This window comes from Zalophus californianus, chromosome 7 (genome assembly GCF_009762305.2).
Source record: "Zalophus californianus isolate mZalCal1 chromosome 7, mZalCal1.pri.v2, whole genome shotgun sequence".
NCBI classification, from domain to species: Eukaryota; Metazoa; Chordata; class Mammalia; order Carnivora; family Otariidae; genus Zalophus; species Zalophus californianus.
Window position 1 is genome coordinate 26,352,853 of NC_045601.1, and position 18,116 is coordinate 26,370,968.

General features: G+C 34.9%; 1 protein-coding gene across 6 annotated transcripts in view; it reads left to right on the forward strand.

The window, feature by feature from the left end:
* REPS1 (RALBP1 associated Eps domain containing 1) overlaps positions 1–18,116 on the forward strand; it is an 85,678-nt gene that overhangs the window by 50,252 nt on the left and 17,310 nt on the right. For 4 of the 6 annotated variants that reach the window (XM_027601726.1, XM_027601729.1, XM_027601727.1 and 1 more), the window contains exons 8-10: positions 718–872; positions 10,432–10,553; positions 13,922–14,002. In XM_027601726.1, the coding sequence (XP_027457527.1) occupies positions 718–872; positions 10,432–10,553; positions 13,922–14,002 (358 nt within the window). The remainder of the gene's footprint in view (positions 1–717; positions 873–10,431; positions 10,554–13,921; positions 14,003–18,116) is intronic. The other 2 variants (XM_027601730.1, XM_027601731.1) reach the window with 1 other exon arrangement.

Here is an 18,116-nt window from a genome sequence, read left to right on the forward strand (position 1 = left end):
AGTCAGTCAAAACAAATTACAATCACAGATTACTTTTTAAAAACAATTATCAGATAAACATAAATGTTATTTCTACTTTAAATTATTTCATTAGTAGGATTTTTAGTAGCATAGAGTGCTGTGGTAGAAGGAAGACAGATAAGGCCTAAACTGAAAAATCAAGAACTAGCAATATATACATGCTATTTATAGTGGAAGGCTTTAAATACAAAAGTGGTTGCTTCTGCATCTAGAAAGTGCAGGAATGGGGGCGCTGTTTTTTTTTTTTTTTTAATATCAAGCCTTGTAATTCTATTGGATGCTTTAAAGTGGATACATATAGACCTTTGATAACAAAAACAAAGGTTTTTAAAATTTCAGTGACTTATTAAATAAGCCTGCCTTTAAACTAAATCCTGTTACTTAAAAATGCATATGGATTAAAGGTCATTTTTTAGTGATCTTATTTATTTCGGCTGTTTTTTAGCATTTTATTATAAGAATTTCAGGTATTCAGAAAAGTTTAGGGAATTGTGCCTTGAACACCCATATGACCACTGCCTAGATTCTGCAGTCGAACAGTTTGCTGTATTTGCTTTATTACACTTCTTCCCATCTGTGGGATTTTTTTAAAATTAATGATTGTACTTTTTCTGGAAAAGGGTTTCTTTTGCTTCTTTTTGAGACATAAAGGGATCCAAAGCAGGTGATTATATTTATAGTAAGTTTGTCTTCTAGGGAACTTTCAGACTTTGATAAAGATGGAGCATTGACACTGGATGAGTTTTGTGCTGCTTTTCATCTGGTAGTTGCTAGGAAGAATGGCTATGACTTACCAGAAAAACTCCCTGAAAGCCTAATGCCCAAACTGATTGATTTGGAGGACTCAGCAGGTAAGATTGGGAGGTGAAGGGACCTGGTTGCAGGCCTTGATAAACACACCACTTGATTCTTTTTTTTTTTTTTTTAAGATTTTATTTATTTGAGAGAGAGAGAGAGTGCAAGTAGGGGTTGTGGGAGAGAATCTCAAGCAGATTCTGTGCTGACTGCAAAGCCCATTGCGGGGCCAGTCCCACGACCTCAAGATGACGACCTGAACCAAAACCAGGAGTTGGATGCTCAACCGACTGAGTCATCCAAGCACCTCAACACGATTCTTAAAGCAAAATCAAGATAGTTGTTAAAACTTAAGAACATAGACATTTCATCAATAGCAAGTAGATTTGCCATCAGAATATGCTGTAGAGGCTCACCTTGGATTAATGGTTTGTTTTATTTAGTCAATTTTAATAGGTTTTATTTTCATTTTTTTTTTTAAGATTTTATTTATTTGTAAGAGAGAACACAAGAAGGGGGAGCGGCAGGCAGAGGGAGAAACAGACTCCCAATGCGGGATTCGATCCTGGAACCTGGGATCATGACCTGAGTGGAAGGCAGATGCTTAACCGACTGAGCCACCCAGACATCCCTGTTTAGTCAGTTTTAAAGAGATAAATAATATATGCCACTATTTCACTTTAACTTTTGACCAGCATTTCAGTATCTAGTTATTTGCCTCCCCTAAGTTGCGTTATCTGTTGTCTGGGGTAGGTAAGGTAACCTGTCCGCATTATCAGCATTTTTCCATTGAATACATCTTAATTCATTGAAGGACAATGCCTGGTTTATCATAAGACCAGTGCAATCTGTAGGCATTTTACTTTCAAAAGCCCAACTCTTTTCTTCTGACTGTAAAGAAATCTGGAGATTTTGTGTTTGATTATAGGTAGTGCTATTTTTGTTACCATGTTTACAAGAATGCTTTTGTAATGCCCATATTTACTGGTAGCTTTCATTAAAAGGAAATAAGAATATAAGGGGTAAAGAAATGAGTAAAATTCCGAATGAATAAAAGGAAATCTTAACATTAAATTCTTAATGAGCATAATTAAAACTTAATTATTGTTTTCAGTTTTCTTATCTCTATTTTCTCTTGGATGTTATGATGGAAGGAATTTTAGACTTTTAAAAGAAAAGTTAAAACAGAATTTGGCTCTGAAAAGGGCATTTATCTATTAGGCAGTGTCTGTTTAACCCAGAAAGGCACATGATCTGACCTTATTGCCTAAATTATACAGAAGGAATCACATGCATGTCATTAATGTCATGAAGAGAACAATATCCTAGGTGTTAGGAATCTTCTAGTTTTGCTAATTATTCCTGTGACCTTGGGCAAGTTCTGACCATTTATTCTATTTTTTTCCTTCTGTTTCTCCACCTGAAATGTGGATTTGATGCCATTCATGTTTCAGGACCTGAATTGTACACTGACTTTTTATCAATGAATAAGGTGATTAAAAACTTTAGCATTGATTTTATGTTTTTTAGAATATTATCCTATGAGAATCCTAGGATTTTCCTGATCATTTCAGGTAGTTATTAGGTAACCTCTAACTTGAGCTGAAAGCTAAGTATTTTTCTTCACAGTACTTTGGTTTACCTAATTAAGAAATAAATGAAAAGAATTTTATCTAGCTTATTTGGTAGTAGCTAAAGGGGAAGAAATTTAGTAGCTACATATTTGGTATATCGTTTTAAAAATTGGGCCTTGTATCTGGAATTTTTCTGTGACTTTAATTCTTTGAAAACTGATAGCATACTAATACAAGAAAGTAAGTCAAGTTTATTCTGTTATTCTCTAGAGATTTGTCTGAACCTGTTATCTGTTGCATTCAGATTGGTAAATCTGGCTATTGCATGTAGTCAGTGGAGTTTTTGTTTGTTTTGTTTTTAAAGATTTTATTTATTTGAGAGAGAGGGCTCACGCATGAGTCGGGGGAGAGGGGCAAAGGGAGAGGAAGAAGCAGACTCCCGGCTGAACAAGGAGCCAGCTCCCTGAGCTCCTGGTTTCTATCCCAGGACCCTAAGATCATGACCTGAGCCGAAGGCAGACACTTTAACTGATTGAGCCACCTAGGCACCCCATTGTTTTTAATTTAAATAAATTCTGGTTCTTCCTAAACTTTATCTACTGCCTGAATTTTAAGGCTCATGACTAAAGAATTTCTTTTTTGGGCATTTGTTTTTTTATACCTATTAAATCTGTTTGTTTAGCAAAGAGACACTGGTTTTTTGCCTGCATTTATCTGTACACTATTGCTCTAATTATAATTTTAAGGGTTTCAAAGAATAAAATAGTTTTTTTCCCATTCCAACATAATATTATATGGTTTTCTGATCAAATTTATTATAAACGTTTGGCTACACAATATTAAATTCAGATCTCCTTTGCCTACTTATAAATGATAAATTTGGAACTCTGTTAATTTTGGGGTGGGAAAAACTGATTAATCTTTTTTCACCTACCTCTAATAAACCTGAGATTCATAGTACACAAAGTCCTTTGAATATAGAAATTGTTGTGTGACACTGTGGATCCATCAGTATCCACAAAAATAATTTAAAATAGGTATGTTTTTAGAAGTTCACTTTAGAAGTTTTAGACATTAAAAGGGAAATACCCAAACACTTTCTTTTGGCTGATCTGAGAATTTATCATAGGTATTCCTCTTTGGAAGCTTTCGGACTGACAAAGGTTAGTTTCTATTTTCTCTGATCTCTCGTAACATCTCCTGTATGCTGCCTGTTATGGCACACACATCATACTGAATCCTGTTCTTTTTTTTCCTCTTTCTACTACCTCACTGAGCTCCTTAAAAAAAAAAAAGGAAATGCATCATACTCATTGTAGTATCCTAAGGACATAGCACTTTGCCAGGCATGTGCTAAGTTGATCAGCAAATAATTATTGAGTGAATTAATGCTAAGTGTGTGCCACTTTTAAAGTGCAATATTTTTTAACACATTTCTGTCTTTGAATTATAGCTGTTACTATAAGTTTGTGATGTTGGGACATACTAAAATATTAGCTCTGCAGGTATTCTGTATTGGCAGTTTAAATAAGTTATCAAAAAATAAATAATGAATAGTGGTGACTTGAGTTCCAGCCATTTGGAGCAACCAAGCTTAGGCTTTCTGTAAGCATGCAAACATGGCGTTGGGGACATATGTAATTTTTCCAAAATTATTTGACCAGGTTTACGGGATTATAATGAAAATATGCACTACTAATATTCATCATCAACTTTACACTTAAGGAACCACACACACACACACACACACACACACACACACACACACACACACACACACACACACAAACACACAAACATTCTTAACACTGGTGTCATTTCTTTCCCGATAGTTGGGTGTTGTAGCTGAAAAATCAGGACAGTTACAAATATTGGCAAAAATGCACCATTTAATGAAATTGGTCAAAATAATTGGAACTCCTCAAATTCCTGGCAGAGTTATTAACAAGACTTGATAGTATTTGAAGGAGAAAATTTCTACAAGGATGACCCAATAGGGGCTTTAAAAGATTATGGTTTACATATCAGGGGATTCATAATAGTCCTTGGGAATAACTACTGATGCTTTTAATTATTTTTTGTAAAAAGGACAAATTTGCATTTTTTCTTTACAATGGTGCTGCAAAACTCAAAAGTGAAGTGAAGGACATCTGTCTTCCTCAGTTAGAAAGAGAACTCCATGGAAATAAATGGGAGCTTTGTCATCTTTCTCAATATTGTATCTTTATTTTACTGTGTTTATGTACAGGCCCTCTGTTAAATGCTCACTGATTGAATTCTTATTTTTATTAATTTTGCCACTAAATTATACCCCAAAATTGTAACATCTTTTATTCTTTGGTCTTTATAATCATTTTTACAATTTTCTGTGTAAAGTTTTAAAAACAAAGCCTTCATTAAGTTATTCTTCATTATGAAATTCTGATTATCTTAAGTGGATTAACGTTAAGTGGGCTTCTTCCATTTTAAGCTGTACTTGGATAATGAGACTCTCCTATCTGTAGATAATAATCTTTAGTATAGTAGCTGAGTCAAATAATAGTTCCCATAAAATGCTGACCAATACTGAAAAAAAAAAGTTAATAGGCTACAATTTAATTAGCATCTTGGGTGAATGTTTTGTTTCTTTCAAACCTTGTTACATATATTTACCTTCACTTTTACCAAAAAAACCTTGAAATAAAACTGAGAAACTTATACGTAGACTGTATAAAGTTTTGCTTACTCAATAAGTTTCCATTTTGTGGAGTGTTGAAAATTAAAATTAATTCTGCATATAGAATGTAGTTCTTTGATGGATGTGATACCATTCAAAACAAAGCATATCTTAAATTCTTTCACTTCTTTTTGGATTTTCATTTCTTAACTCAATCTTTTTTTTTTTTTAAGATTTATTTATTTGAGAGAGAGAGACACAGAACGAGTGCGTGAGAGAGAGCAAGCATGAGGGTGGGGAGAGGGAGAGAGAGAGGTAGTGCTTGACTCCCCACTGAGCAGGGAGCCTGACCCAGGGCTCTATCTCAGGACCTCGAGATCATGACCTGAGCCCCTGAACTGAAGGCAGATGCTTAACTGACTGAGCCACCCAGGCACCCCTGCTTATCCCTATCTTTTAAGTATAAATGAAAAAGGTACCATTAGTAGTTTTCCTTGAAGACTTAAAGTTTATCCACATCTGTTTATTTTTTATTTTAAGAAATTTTTGGGTAAGCATAGTATTCATATTTCAGATAAAACATGTAGTTGCTTTTGCTTTTTATAAAGCTATTAAACGAGTTTGCAACTTTGAGGCTTCATGATTGAAGAATTCTTCCTACATGTATTTTGCTGCTTGAAAGCAAAATAAGTTTTAAACCATAAGACTTTAGGGAGTGTATATATTTCTATAAGATTAGTAATAGCTGGCAGTCATTTTTGAAACAGTGCTAGCATGTTGAGTGTAATACTGAGAAAATAAACCTAGAATAAAACTGATGCTCTTCAAGAAAGAGGTTGTTGTTCAGCAGGTACACTATACTGAACTGAATCTGGCAACTTTTCAGAATCTTTGGAGGCTAGAAGGATGAAAACTACTAACAGTGTTTTTATTTTATAGTGTGATCCTGAAAATGCAGTGTGCACTCCTTTAATATTACCATTTCTAACATTAAATGGAAATTGATAGTATGTCAGTGTGATCACACTGGGTTGTGTCTTCCAGACACACTTTTATACATGGAGATACTTTTTGCATAAAAGCCCTTTCAGGGTTTACGTTAACAAATAATTTAGGCTCATGCTCTTCTTTTTCAGCCCTGATGCTCTGATGATGTCAGGGGCAGAGCAGAACCGTCAGGAGGGAGGCAGGGTTGACACAGTGTTCCAGCAGGAGGCTAGGTTGGAACACTGCATCAGGTAAGAGTAAAACTACACCCCTGCCTCCGTAAGGATACAGTCTCAAAGACTAACTTCTGTGGGTGGGCATGAAGCTCTTTGTTGGAGTTTATGGGGAGCCAGGTTGAAGGAGGTGCAGTTTATTTACCCACCTGATTCTTCTCCTCGGACTCATGACTATTAGCACATTACCTGTCTAGAACATAGGCTCTTTTTCTACTACCATTTGTTGTTCTATATGTGAAGTAGGAAAGAAGCAATGTGTAATTTTGCGAATTTATTCCAGGAGTAATTTTTGGATCTCCTAGGACAGCTATTTTTCAAACTTTTAGTCTTAGAATCCCTTTACATTATTGTGGACCACAAAGAGCCTCTGTTTATGTGGATTAGATCTATCAGTAATTACCCTATTTAAAAAAAGTTACCCTATTAGAAATTAAAACTGATAAATTTTATGCTTTATTTTAAAGTAATAGTAAACTTTTTACATATTAACACAGATAATTTTAAGAAAATAACTGTTCTCCAAAATTAAAAAATAATCATTATTAAAAGGGTGATATTGTTTTACATCTTTGCAAATCTTTTAGGATCTCGGTTAATAGCAGATAGCTAGATTCTCATGTTTAGTCCTGCATTCAGTCTGTTATACCAAAGAATATCTGTAATTATCTGAAAACAGTCCTCCCTTTTACCATTGAGGCCACATTTCCTTCAGTCTGTTAGATCGGTTATTTTGTTTGAAGTGTATCAGGATTTGGCAAACTTTTAAGTGCTGAGGACCAAATCCAGTCCCCTTTGTACAGCCCACAGACGGAGTGGTGGTAGTTGTGTTGTTTTTAATCACTGGGGGAAAAGACAGTATTTCATGACACATGAAAATTCTGTGAAATTCAAATTTAATTTCCATAAATGAAATTGTGTTCCCTACCAGCTCTCATTCCTTCCCGAATTATTGATGGCTGCTTTTGCACTGCGACAGTTGAATAGTCACAGCAGAGACCATATAGGCAGCCTGGAAAGCCTCAAACATGTACTGTCTGGCCCTTTGTAGAAAAAGGTTGCCAATCTCTAGTACATGAAGGAAATGTGGCCTCAATGGTAAAAGGGAGGACTGTTTTCAGATAATTACAGATATTCTTTGGTATTACCCCCAGACTCGACAGATGGTAATTTCTTAAAGGTTGATTGCATTGTGAAAGCTGAAACCATATTAATGAATTGTTTGTACTGTTACATTAAAATCCATAGGTCTGTCTTGCACTTTGAATATACTTTGAATGAATCTTTTACCCCATGCATGATTTTGTAACATAGTGCATTGATTGCTTATAAAATATCAGTTCATTGAATTATACAAATCTTTGAAACATTGGGACATTTTATTACAAAATATCAAAAAAGCATATTTGTTAATATAACGTGTCTTCTCAAAGAAGTATTGGGAGGTTCTTGAGAGTTTGGACATGCCTACACATTTTCCAAAATTTCTATTTTCGCTGAAAGCTCAAATTTTGTCGTTTATAACAAGTACTGAAGACATTTGGTTTCCTTGAAATAACAGGCTCACTAAATTCATTTTTGAGAAAATGCCTGCCTAATACCCAAGTCTGAATAATTATAGTTTATCAGCTGTTCTTTCAAGAAAAATGGTGTTCCATGAAAAAAGTGGCCTGTTCAGCTGACAGCTGAATCACACAAGTATCTTTCCTTGAGACAACTGTGATCCTTGATGCGAAGCAGAGTGCTTTATATATATTTCCCCTTTTTGACATACAGAGTATTAAGAGGATGTGTTTTCAGAGTTGAGGTTTAATAAAAATAATTTTTACTGTGATAATTGTGAGCATTCTTCAATGAAGTTGACATGCACGTTTTTTATTTTAACTGGAATGTGTGGGGGTGAAGAATATAACAACTAATATATTTTGGTGCCACTGCCTTGATTCTTGCTGATAAGCCAGAAGTTTTACCCACCATTGCTTTTGCATCATTGTAGGTGCCAACACAGAAAAAAGCATTATTATCATTACAAAAGCCACTTTGACTTTCCAGACACCGCTAAAAGAGTCTTAGGGACCCCCAGGAGTCCATGGACCACAGTTTGAGAACTGCTGCTCTAGGAAAATAACTCTTAGCTAATGATGAAGTGTAATTATTTGGGTGAATCATGGTTTACTTCTCAGCCTCAAGAAGCTGGACCCACTGCAACTTTGTACCAGTGAATTAGAGGTTCCCACAGTCTACCCCAAATTGTAACTGCCCTGAGGTCGGTGGGGTACTGTCTGATCCTAGATTTAAAAGTGGAAGACTGACAGGAGAAAGGTCTGGAAAGCCAAACCGGGGCCCCAGTTTTCCCCAAGGTGACATTTGAATCTTAATCGATACAGTCTGACTTTAAGTAGGTTCTTTTGAAAATTAATCTTTTTATGTAGTTAATACTGTTTTAATTCTGTTTTTCTTCATATGAATACCTGCTTTGGGTAATCTCTTACAGACATTTCTTCATTCACCACCTTCATTTCACTTTCAGTAAACATAGTCAAATTTATAGCCATTATCTTCCTTTTCTTAACTTCCTTTCCCTTGGTTATCATAGAAAAAAAATCCGTAATTTTCATTCACAGCGAAAACCACAAGCTGCCCCCGTGAGGGATTTTACTGCTACTATTTATCATAAATGATTTTTTCATTAGTCTTTCTCTAAGAGTCTTCATTGACTGTTATTGGAAACATTGGTTCTATACCACTCTGACGCATTTATTGAGAAAGAGATTGGATTAAGAAAAAAAGAGCAACTGTTCTTGATCTTAGAAAACAAAAATTTACCAAGATAAGATGCTGGACTGTAAATTAGAACTCACAGTGTGATAAGACTATGAAGAAGTTATGTCAGGATAAGTAGATGGGGGAAGTATTTTGAGATAGACATGTAACACAAATAGGGCAAAGAGAAATTTGGAGAACTTTTTCAAAATACCAATAGGTAATTTTTGTTTTAGGAAAGTAACCGTAAAGGAGAATGAATTTAAAATGAAGGAGAACCTGAAAGGAACTCAGATAAATACTTGAGTGCACAGTATGTATTAGGTCCTAGTATGTGTTAAGCACTAAAATGTAAAGAATTTACTTATGAATGGCTTGAAATGTAAAAACCTTTATACTGCTGAATTATTATATGGCTGTCTATTTAGGAATTTTAAGTACAGTGCTAATATTTAATGGCAAATGTCTTTCTTTCTGATGGAGAAACTTAGGTGCTATTTTATTCAACTTGCCCATGGTCAAACAGTGAGATAGTGACAGATTTTAGAATCATATTTTTGATACAGGTTTTCAGTAGATTAGGTATTCCCCATTAATTTGGCAGTTTATGTGATTTCCAGACTGGGGTTGTATTCTAGGCCATGTAAAATTTGGGAAGATTGGATTGAGAATTTACTTACCATTAAAATTCCTTCTGTTTTTACATTGTAATGATAAAAGTTGGCTCATTCACTTTGCTCTCTGTCCACGCCTGGAACTCTTCCTTTCCTTTTGCTGTCTGCCTTGCCAACAGATGCTGCTTTTTGGTAACAGGAGATTTGTAGAGAAAATGTGAGTGAATTAGTTATAAATCAGTGGTTCCCAAATTATATTCCAAGGGAATATGGAGGAATTTTGATTGATAAAAAAGGTTTGTGTTTGGGGAAACACTGATTTAAATAAACTTTATTTGCTCTAGGACATCACAAGTCTTCGATATACAGATATGCATGGGGGTCCAACAGGGAATTGGAGTATCCCCACCTTTATTTGAACAGAAAGCCTAATTTTTTAAAGCACCTAATGATTAATATTCCATGAAATATACTTTGAGAACTGGTATAAGATTATTAGAAGATGATTCAAAGCATGTGCTCTATTGCATTATTGTTATGTGTAACACTCTTTTTTCTATTTATGCCTAATTAGATTTTATTTTCATGGAAAGCTATGGTTTCAAGTAGACAGTAAGTAACAGGAATAAGTATTGCCTGATTGATTGTTAAAATGTTTATTTGGGGAACATAAGGAAAGTCAGACTATAAATTACTATTTGTGAAAATCTTCTGTTAGCTTTTCTAAGTAAATATTTCTAAACTAAAATATATTGTTTATAGAGAATCTCTGTATTTTTAAATTGCAGACGTTGGGGATCAGCCAGGTGAGGTAGGTTATTCAGGCTCTCCTGCAGAAGCACCTCCAAGCAAGTCTCCATCAATGCCATCACTAAACCAGACTTGGCCTGAGTTGAATCAGAGCAGTGAGGTTAGCAGAGCTTCCCTTTTCTTTTATTAACTTAAATTGTTTTAAGGTAAGAAGTTCTAGACAGAGTAATTTCAGCATATAACTCTTTTGGTATGCATGCATAGTTGAGAGAACATACCCAATATGACTGTGATAAATGTTTTTAATTATGTGACTAAGGTTTGCAAAGTACTTTTTCATAATAAATACTGTCGTTTGGTTTCCAGCACTCCTTGCTGCTAAAATCTTGTGAGTTAGATGGGGCAGACACATGAAGTCAATAAAAGGGTGGATATCTTGGCCAAAATATCTCATAGCCAGTGAGGGACTAGAGCTAAGCTTTAAACACAGATCCTTTGACATTCAGTCAACTGTGGCGCCCACCGTATCACACTGCCTTCTCATTCCTGTAAGCAAGGTATGTGATAATACGTTTGGAATCTTAGCATTGGAAGTGGTGTGTGAGAAGTCACTAATCCAGCTTTCCACGTGAAAAATGCATTTTATACAACCCAGGCTATTTATAATAATTTAGTTCTTTTTTTTTTTTTTTGGCAATACAAAATGGAATGATTTCACTGTTAAATGCAGTGGTTAAAGAAAAGTCGTGTAAGACCAAGCACAGCATGCAAAATGGAATTTGAGATGAATACACTGCTCCCCTATCACTTTGGAACTCCATTATAGAAATCAGTAGAAGTAGGGCCGCTCTGATTAGAAAGAGATTGCCTGAGGCCCCCAGGCTGTTAAACCTTAGTGCTCTGTACAACTCCTATTGAAAAACACTGTTCAGGCCGTTAGAGCAGTTTTGTGAACGTTACTTTTTTCCTTATAGTTTTTAATATCACCTTTATAGTGCTACAAATATAAAAGTTTGTTGACTTCCAGGAAAAAATTCTAAGCTTGCTATATTTTCCATGTATTTTAAAGGCTGAAAAGCACTGGAGTAAAGTGACACTAGTTAGTTTTGGACAGTTGAAAAGCAGAGAAGTAACTGGCCAGTTTAAAGTACTTGCTGTTGCTTTAGGACATGATCACAGATACTGGTGACTGAGACATTATGACATACTTATCATAAAACAACCATTTAAGTATTTTCTTAGAGGGAAGAGTTAAGCTTTAAAAGAATTTACTCGTAGAGAGGCTTTATAGAGAGTAGGATCAGTTTTCTTGAAATGACTAATTTTTGCTGCATTTATTCATTTGCCATTTTTTAAAAGCACTATCAGGTTAAGAGTATTTAAATTCCCTTGATACAATTCAAAAATAAAAGCAACTCTAAGAAGCAACTCAATTCCAAAGCCCATCTTCATTCTAAGTAAAATTGCGATGTGATCATTCAAGCCTAGGAATGGCATCCCTTCCAAATTCTGATTCCAGTAGTTGCATTTTCCCTTAAATATTCCTAGCAAGTTTCATTTTGTAGTATTTACTAAAAAGGTCATGAATGTCATATTTTTTTTTTACTATATGTGGAAAACCAGAATGTTAATAAAACTAACATTGATTTTGAGACTTTTCAACAATAATATTTATAAAAAATACCTACTTAGGATATGGCATTTACATTATATTTTAACTTTCTACCACAAAGCACTAACACTCTTTCAGCAAATACTTACTCAGCACCTGTGAATATGGAGGCGGCACTGGATAACACTAATAGTAATCCCTAACATCTGTCGAGCACTTTGGATGTGCCAGCGCTGCTCAGAAAGCTCCTTACACGTATTAACTCCTTACATCTTCGCCACAATCCCATGATCTCAGCATTATTAATCTCGTGTTACAGATGGTGAAACTGACACACAGGTCAAATAACTTGCCTAAGGTTGTATGGCATAACCAGGGTTCCAGTAGTCTGGTTGCAGAGCCTGCGCTCTTAGCCATTATACTAAAGTTACAAAGATCAGGGTATCTCTGCTCTCCAGGTAACTTACGTACAGTCTTACAAAACCAAGTAGAGCTTCATGCCACCAAATAGGATAGGTAATACCTTCTTTTTGGCAAAAATCTTCTACATGTAAACTTCTCTCCACAATTAAATAATTAGGATTTTAAAAATTCCTTCACTACCCCTGCAACAAGAATTATTGAGGAAACTAATTGTACTAACATCACGATAAAAGTGAATTATTGTGGGTTTTCTTTAAAAATCCCTTTGAATGCATCAGTGTTAGGTTGTTGAAAGATTGTGCTTATTTTTGTAAATAATTTTCATCACGTTTGCTAATACTTAATTTCTACATGTTTTCTCAAATTGAATATCACTATTTTAAATAGTAAGTCGAACTTTGAAGCATAAAAATGTATATTTTTCCACACTGAATTATAAGAAAGGATTTTGGTTAATAGAGTAGGTGTGTCTGTGTGTAAACATTTGTATGTATATATTGTATATGTGTAGATGTTTTTCCTTCTTCGGAGGATAACTGATAATTCTTAAGCAAATTTTAATGATAATTTTAATATAAAATCTTATGCTATTTTATTACTAAGATTTTCAAAAACAAATGGAGTTTACTAAAATTAATATTGACTTATCACTCCACCTGTTTTAAGAGGTGTGCTATTTGTGTACCTCTTGGAGAGGAGTAGTATTTCATATCAAAATCAGTCTTCTCTATGTAACACATACTCAGATGCTTGATTTGCTCTCATCGTGGCCGCATTCTGATTTTTCTGGCATGGGGTGGGGATGGCGCCTGACGGGCAGCTCTGTCTTGTGGTCCGGCATGGCCCTGTGCGCAGTGCTCATGGCAGGGGCTGACTTGCTACAGATTGACATAAGCTCAAACATATATTAATTCCAAAAATCTTTTCATTTTATCTAAATTATATTTTATTAAGTATCTAGACACATGTATGAAATATGTGCACGTCCATAATAGAATCATCTTTCAGGGGTCGCACTGGCAAGTCGCACTGACTTGCTTTGTTTTGACCAAAACTTTGGTACACAGGATTCATTAGTATCACCAAATCTGTACATTAACATTAGAATTTTGAAAGAAGGATTTGAAGTAATTCTTTCTCTAGTCAAGACAAACCTCTTTACATTTTTACTTTGTTGCCATTTATACCACTTAGCCTCTGTTCCTATATTATGTTTTAAGTTTTAATTCTGTGAGACTTGGAATCTCTTCCATTGAGATTGTGATAAATTGTTATTATACGTTTGAATGTGAAGCTGCTCACCTTACATTATAAGATGACCCAGCATAGATAAGTATAACATGTTTATGGAAAAATAGAAATTATGGAATTTTGTCAGGCCTTTGAAACACAACTTGCAGTGCAACCTCTGAATTACTTTGCTAAATCTTCTCCAATGATCTTTTACTCCATCTTTCTCATCATGCTGACTTGTCTCTCCTCTGTCTGTTCAGCAGTGGGAGACATTTAGTGAACGCTCTTCAAGCTCACAAACTCTGACCCAATTTGATTCTAACATTGCACCAGCTGATCCTGTAAGTCAATCACTTAGCTTGCTTGTTTGAAATTAATTTTATTAACCCAAATTTCCATTCATTATGGTTTTTAGCTGATATGCATGATTGAGTGGAGTGCTTAGAGGGAAATGGTGGCAGGCTTTTCAATTTTTGCGTGCTTAATGGTGGAAAGAACTTTTTTTTTATCATTTTTTGTATTTTCTAGTTATTTTGATGAGAGAAAACTGTATGTTTTTAAAATCTAGTATATGTGTCTAAGGAAGCATTTTGTGAAAATTGATTTAGCTGACCTTGTTTTCATTTGCTAATTAAGTGTATGTTCTGGTAAACATATACTGTGTATCTCAGTGCGGTGACACTTAGTAAATACTATTTTATTTGTATGCTTACACATCATGTAATATGTACTTTGTATGTAAATATGCAATGTCATCTTTCATTTTAACAGTCCAGATGGAATGGCTTTGACTTAATTAGTATGTTGAGTTCTGTTAAAGAGAATCAAGTTCAGCAGAAAGAGTTGTTGGTCACAGATTCCCATTGTGCAAGGGAGCCTCTCTGTCTTGTCTTCCTGTGGCTCACTGTGTTGCTTTGAAAATGCTACAAAGTTCACATCCTGATTTAAAAAATAAATTCTGTCCCCACAGAATTAATTTCATATAGGCCCTACACATCCCTCAAATTATTTGAAAACTTCAAAACCTTAGCTATTAATCATCCTTCTCACTCTTCACTCCTGCTTTTTCTTTTATTTTTTTTTCTCTTAAAGAGGAGGACATGCTAATAGGCACCTTTCAAAAGAAAAGAGGAAGTAAGTAGGAAGGGAAGAAGAGAGTAAGGGTAGGATTTTTTAAAAAAAATGAGTTGAATGAAAAGATACGGAGAAAGTGATACAAGGCATTCTTTTTAGATGTTTCTGATCAAAGAACCATTAATTTTGAATCAGATATAGTAATGGCCTTATTTGTGGATTTGGGAGAAATGGCATGTAAAGACAGTAGTTCATCTTCAGTAGTTTAAATTAATGGATCTTATCTGTGCTTTATAATTTTAAAGAGTTATCTGTGAAATAGGATGCTGTTACGTTGAATTCAAAACATAAAGTATTGAACTGTTTTAAGTGTCTATTTCATAGTTTATTTATGGGCCAATTAATATGTAGATTATTTGTGCCCTTTGCTTATCTTATTGCTACTTTGAGGGCATTAATCTTTGGTTTCAATCTGAAAATTAAGGAGGAATAAAAAAGCAAAACGTGATTTCTGCTTCTTATTAGCAGTTTTAATTCATGTCTCTTGGGAAGTGACAGGTGCTGTAAGCTAAAAGTTTACCTTTGCTCTAAGGTTTATTTCTCCATATTATTATTATCTCCTGCTTACATAGTCAAGTTAATTTTATTTAAAATACTTAATAAAAATGCTTTATTGGAAAGGCAAGTTTGATGTAGGAATACAGAACTGCTCTGTTTTATTCTCCAACCCTTAAGAGGTGGTGAAAAGAATCATTCATAGTATTATGATGTTTTTGTCAGGCCAGGAAAGAACATTATATATAAAAATATAAAACTCAGAGGCAAAATAAATTGACTCGTGACTGGCAGGAAATGCCAGGAAATATTTGACTTCATCATAGTGATGTTCTTCCAACCTCTTAGAAAAAATATCCAGATTTGTGAATTCTAACTCTAGTGTTTAAAATGATATGGCTCAGTACTTTCTTTTGTTACCTCTAGTGTGGCAGGAAGCTATAAGAAATTAAAAATGGTTAATTGCTATTTTAAACCTGAATTTAGATCTCTAAACTTGATAAAGTTGGCAGTCTTAAATATTTGTAATCTGGTGCTTAGAAATATCTTTTTTCTTTTATAGTGATAAATTTAAATCTTAAGTTTGTTCCCCAACTAGTGATCTCACTTTAAACTTGCCGTTAGGAGAATGCCTGCTACGATTGAGGATCTTAGTTCTTATCCTTCATTTAATACTTAACTTGGCAAACTACCTTCTATAGAACACAGCCTGTACCCGTAATCCCAAATGATCCTTTGCAAGTCTTCTATAAATAATTATAAGTGTGTAAATAAGGTCCATACAGATTAGAAGGGAACCACCTAAAGAAAAATGCCACTGCAGGTCTGATACAAATTTACATACCTTACAGTGTTGAAAATATTTAATGGAATGTTTTTAAAAAGCTAAAATTTGATAATTAGACATTTGCTCAGTAAAGTGAAAGTCAATGAAAAGCCCCACACTTTTCTGTAGCACTTAGAGACATCTATATCACACAGTGCAGTGACCTCACATACAAACTGAGATGGATAGTTATTAGGCTCCCAGAATTGTAATGAAATTGAGTTTCTGATATCTCATTTCTAGAAACTTGATTGCTTTTGTCTGCTTATCGTTAATAGCCTCTGGTAGAATCTGCTTCTGCTACTAAATTCTAAACTGATGAGAGGTGTAATGCACTAGTCTTTGCCATGATTTATGCCTGATCTTGAGTGCTATTGAACTTCTGAGTAATTCAGGGTATAAAAAGGAAGTTAGTTTGATTACTGATTATAGCCAGCCAACTCATCTGGTTTGGTGGAGCCCCCTTTCTAGGTGCCTGTGATACTCTCTAGGAGTATAAAAATGTCAAAAAAATTCTACTCTTAAGTAGACCACAGCTTAATCATGATAAGTTGATGGTTGTAATATAGCTGATTGTGATAATTAGATATAGCTGTGAACAAAATTGTGGGCAGAGAACTGTGGGCTAACTCAGCCCAGTGTATTTGGGAAAGTTCTCACAAAAGAGGTTATGTTTGTATGCTGAATTTTGAAAGAAACTATGAATTGGCAGAAATGTACAAGGGCATTCCAAGCAGAGAGAATATCACAGGCAGGATCTGTTGAGTGTGCTGGGAGTATAGAGTAAACATGTGCATGGGGGGATGATGGGGCTAAGGAGTGCGGTTGAAACCAGACTGGGAAGATCTTTGTGTGCTAAACCAAGGATCTGAACTTCATTTCATAGCCAGCCAGGAGTGCCATGACAAGATGGGGGTGAGAAAGAGGCATTTGGGAAAGATCACTCAGGCAACAGACAATGTGAAGGATCGATGGGATCGAGAGAGAGCAAGATGATGAGTGGCACAGAAATGAGAAGTAGAGAGGCTGGACTCAGGCAGGATAATGGGATTTAAGGCAAGTAGAAAATACAATAGATGAGCATAATACAGTGTACATAAATCAGATGCCCAAATATATGACCTAAGTGTGCCATGAGTGATCAGGAATGGGTTTCCTAAAGGTGATGAGGTGATTTGAATAGGTAGAAGAAACTGGGCAGAGCCTGCTAGTCAGTCTTTATACTTTTTTCTCTCTTTTTAAATTAGAGGATGCTAGTTTGGAGCATCTGATGGCTCAGGACTCAGAAGCATGTTGGCATTCATGGTTCTTCATTTGGATGTCAAAATGCTTAGAGTCAAAGCTCTCTGTCCTACTGCAGTTCACAATCACAAATAGAGCTTCGTAAATACATACTAGTTGGAGGGTAGGCCTATCATCTGTGTAATGCTCTGCAAGGAATTGCCTTGTCCTGCTAGCAGCTGGATCTGCTGGACTAAAACTGTTGCAGGCTCACAGCAGCCAGTGGTTGTGTGTCTGAAGTATGTGATACAAAATTGATTTGCTGGCACAGAAACTTATGCAAATTATTTGGAGAATGAATAGAAGAACATTCATGATTTTCTTTTCTTGGAGTCATTATCATGCGTTCCATGTATTGTATGGAAATATATGAAAAGGTTACTTCATAGTTCCAACTGTTAAAAGTTTTATACACCTGATCTTATATACACAGAAAATATGTATTAGATGAATATTATGAGTTAAAACATCTAATAAATTTTTTTGGCATGTTTTTTCCTAGCTTGTTTTGGGTTTGGAGTAAGAATTTATTGTCTCATGAATTATCATTTTTTTCTCCTTTGATTTTGCCTTATAAGGTTAAATCTTACGGCATTTATTTCTGCCACTAAAATTTTGAGTTAAGAAAGTAGTAGTTATTCCTAAAGCCGTGGTTTTTATAACCATAAATACAACAAAGAACCTCAAGTATATTGTTAAAAATATTTTCCTGGGAGTAA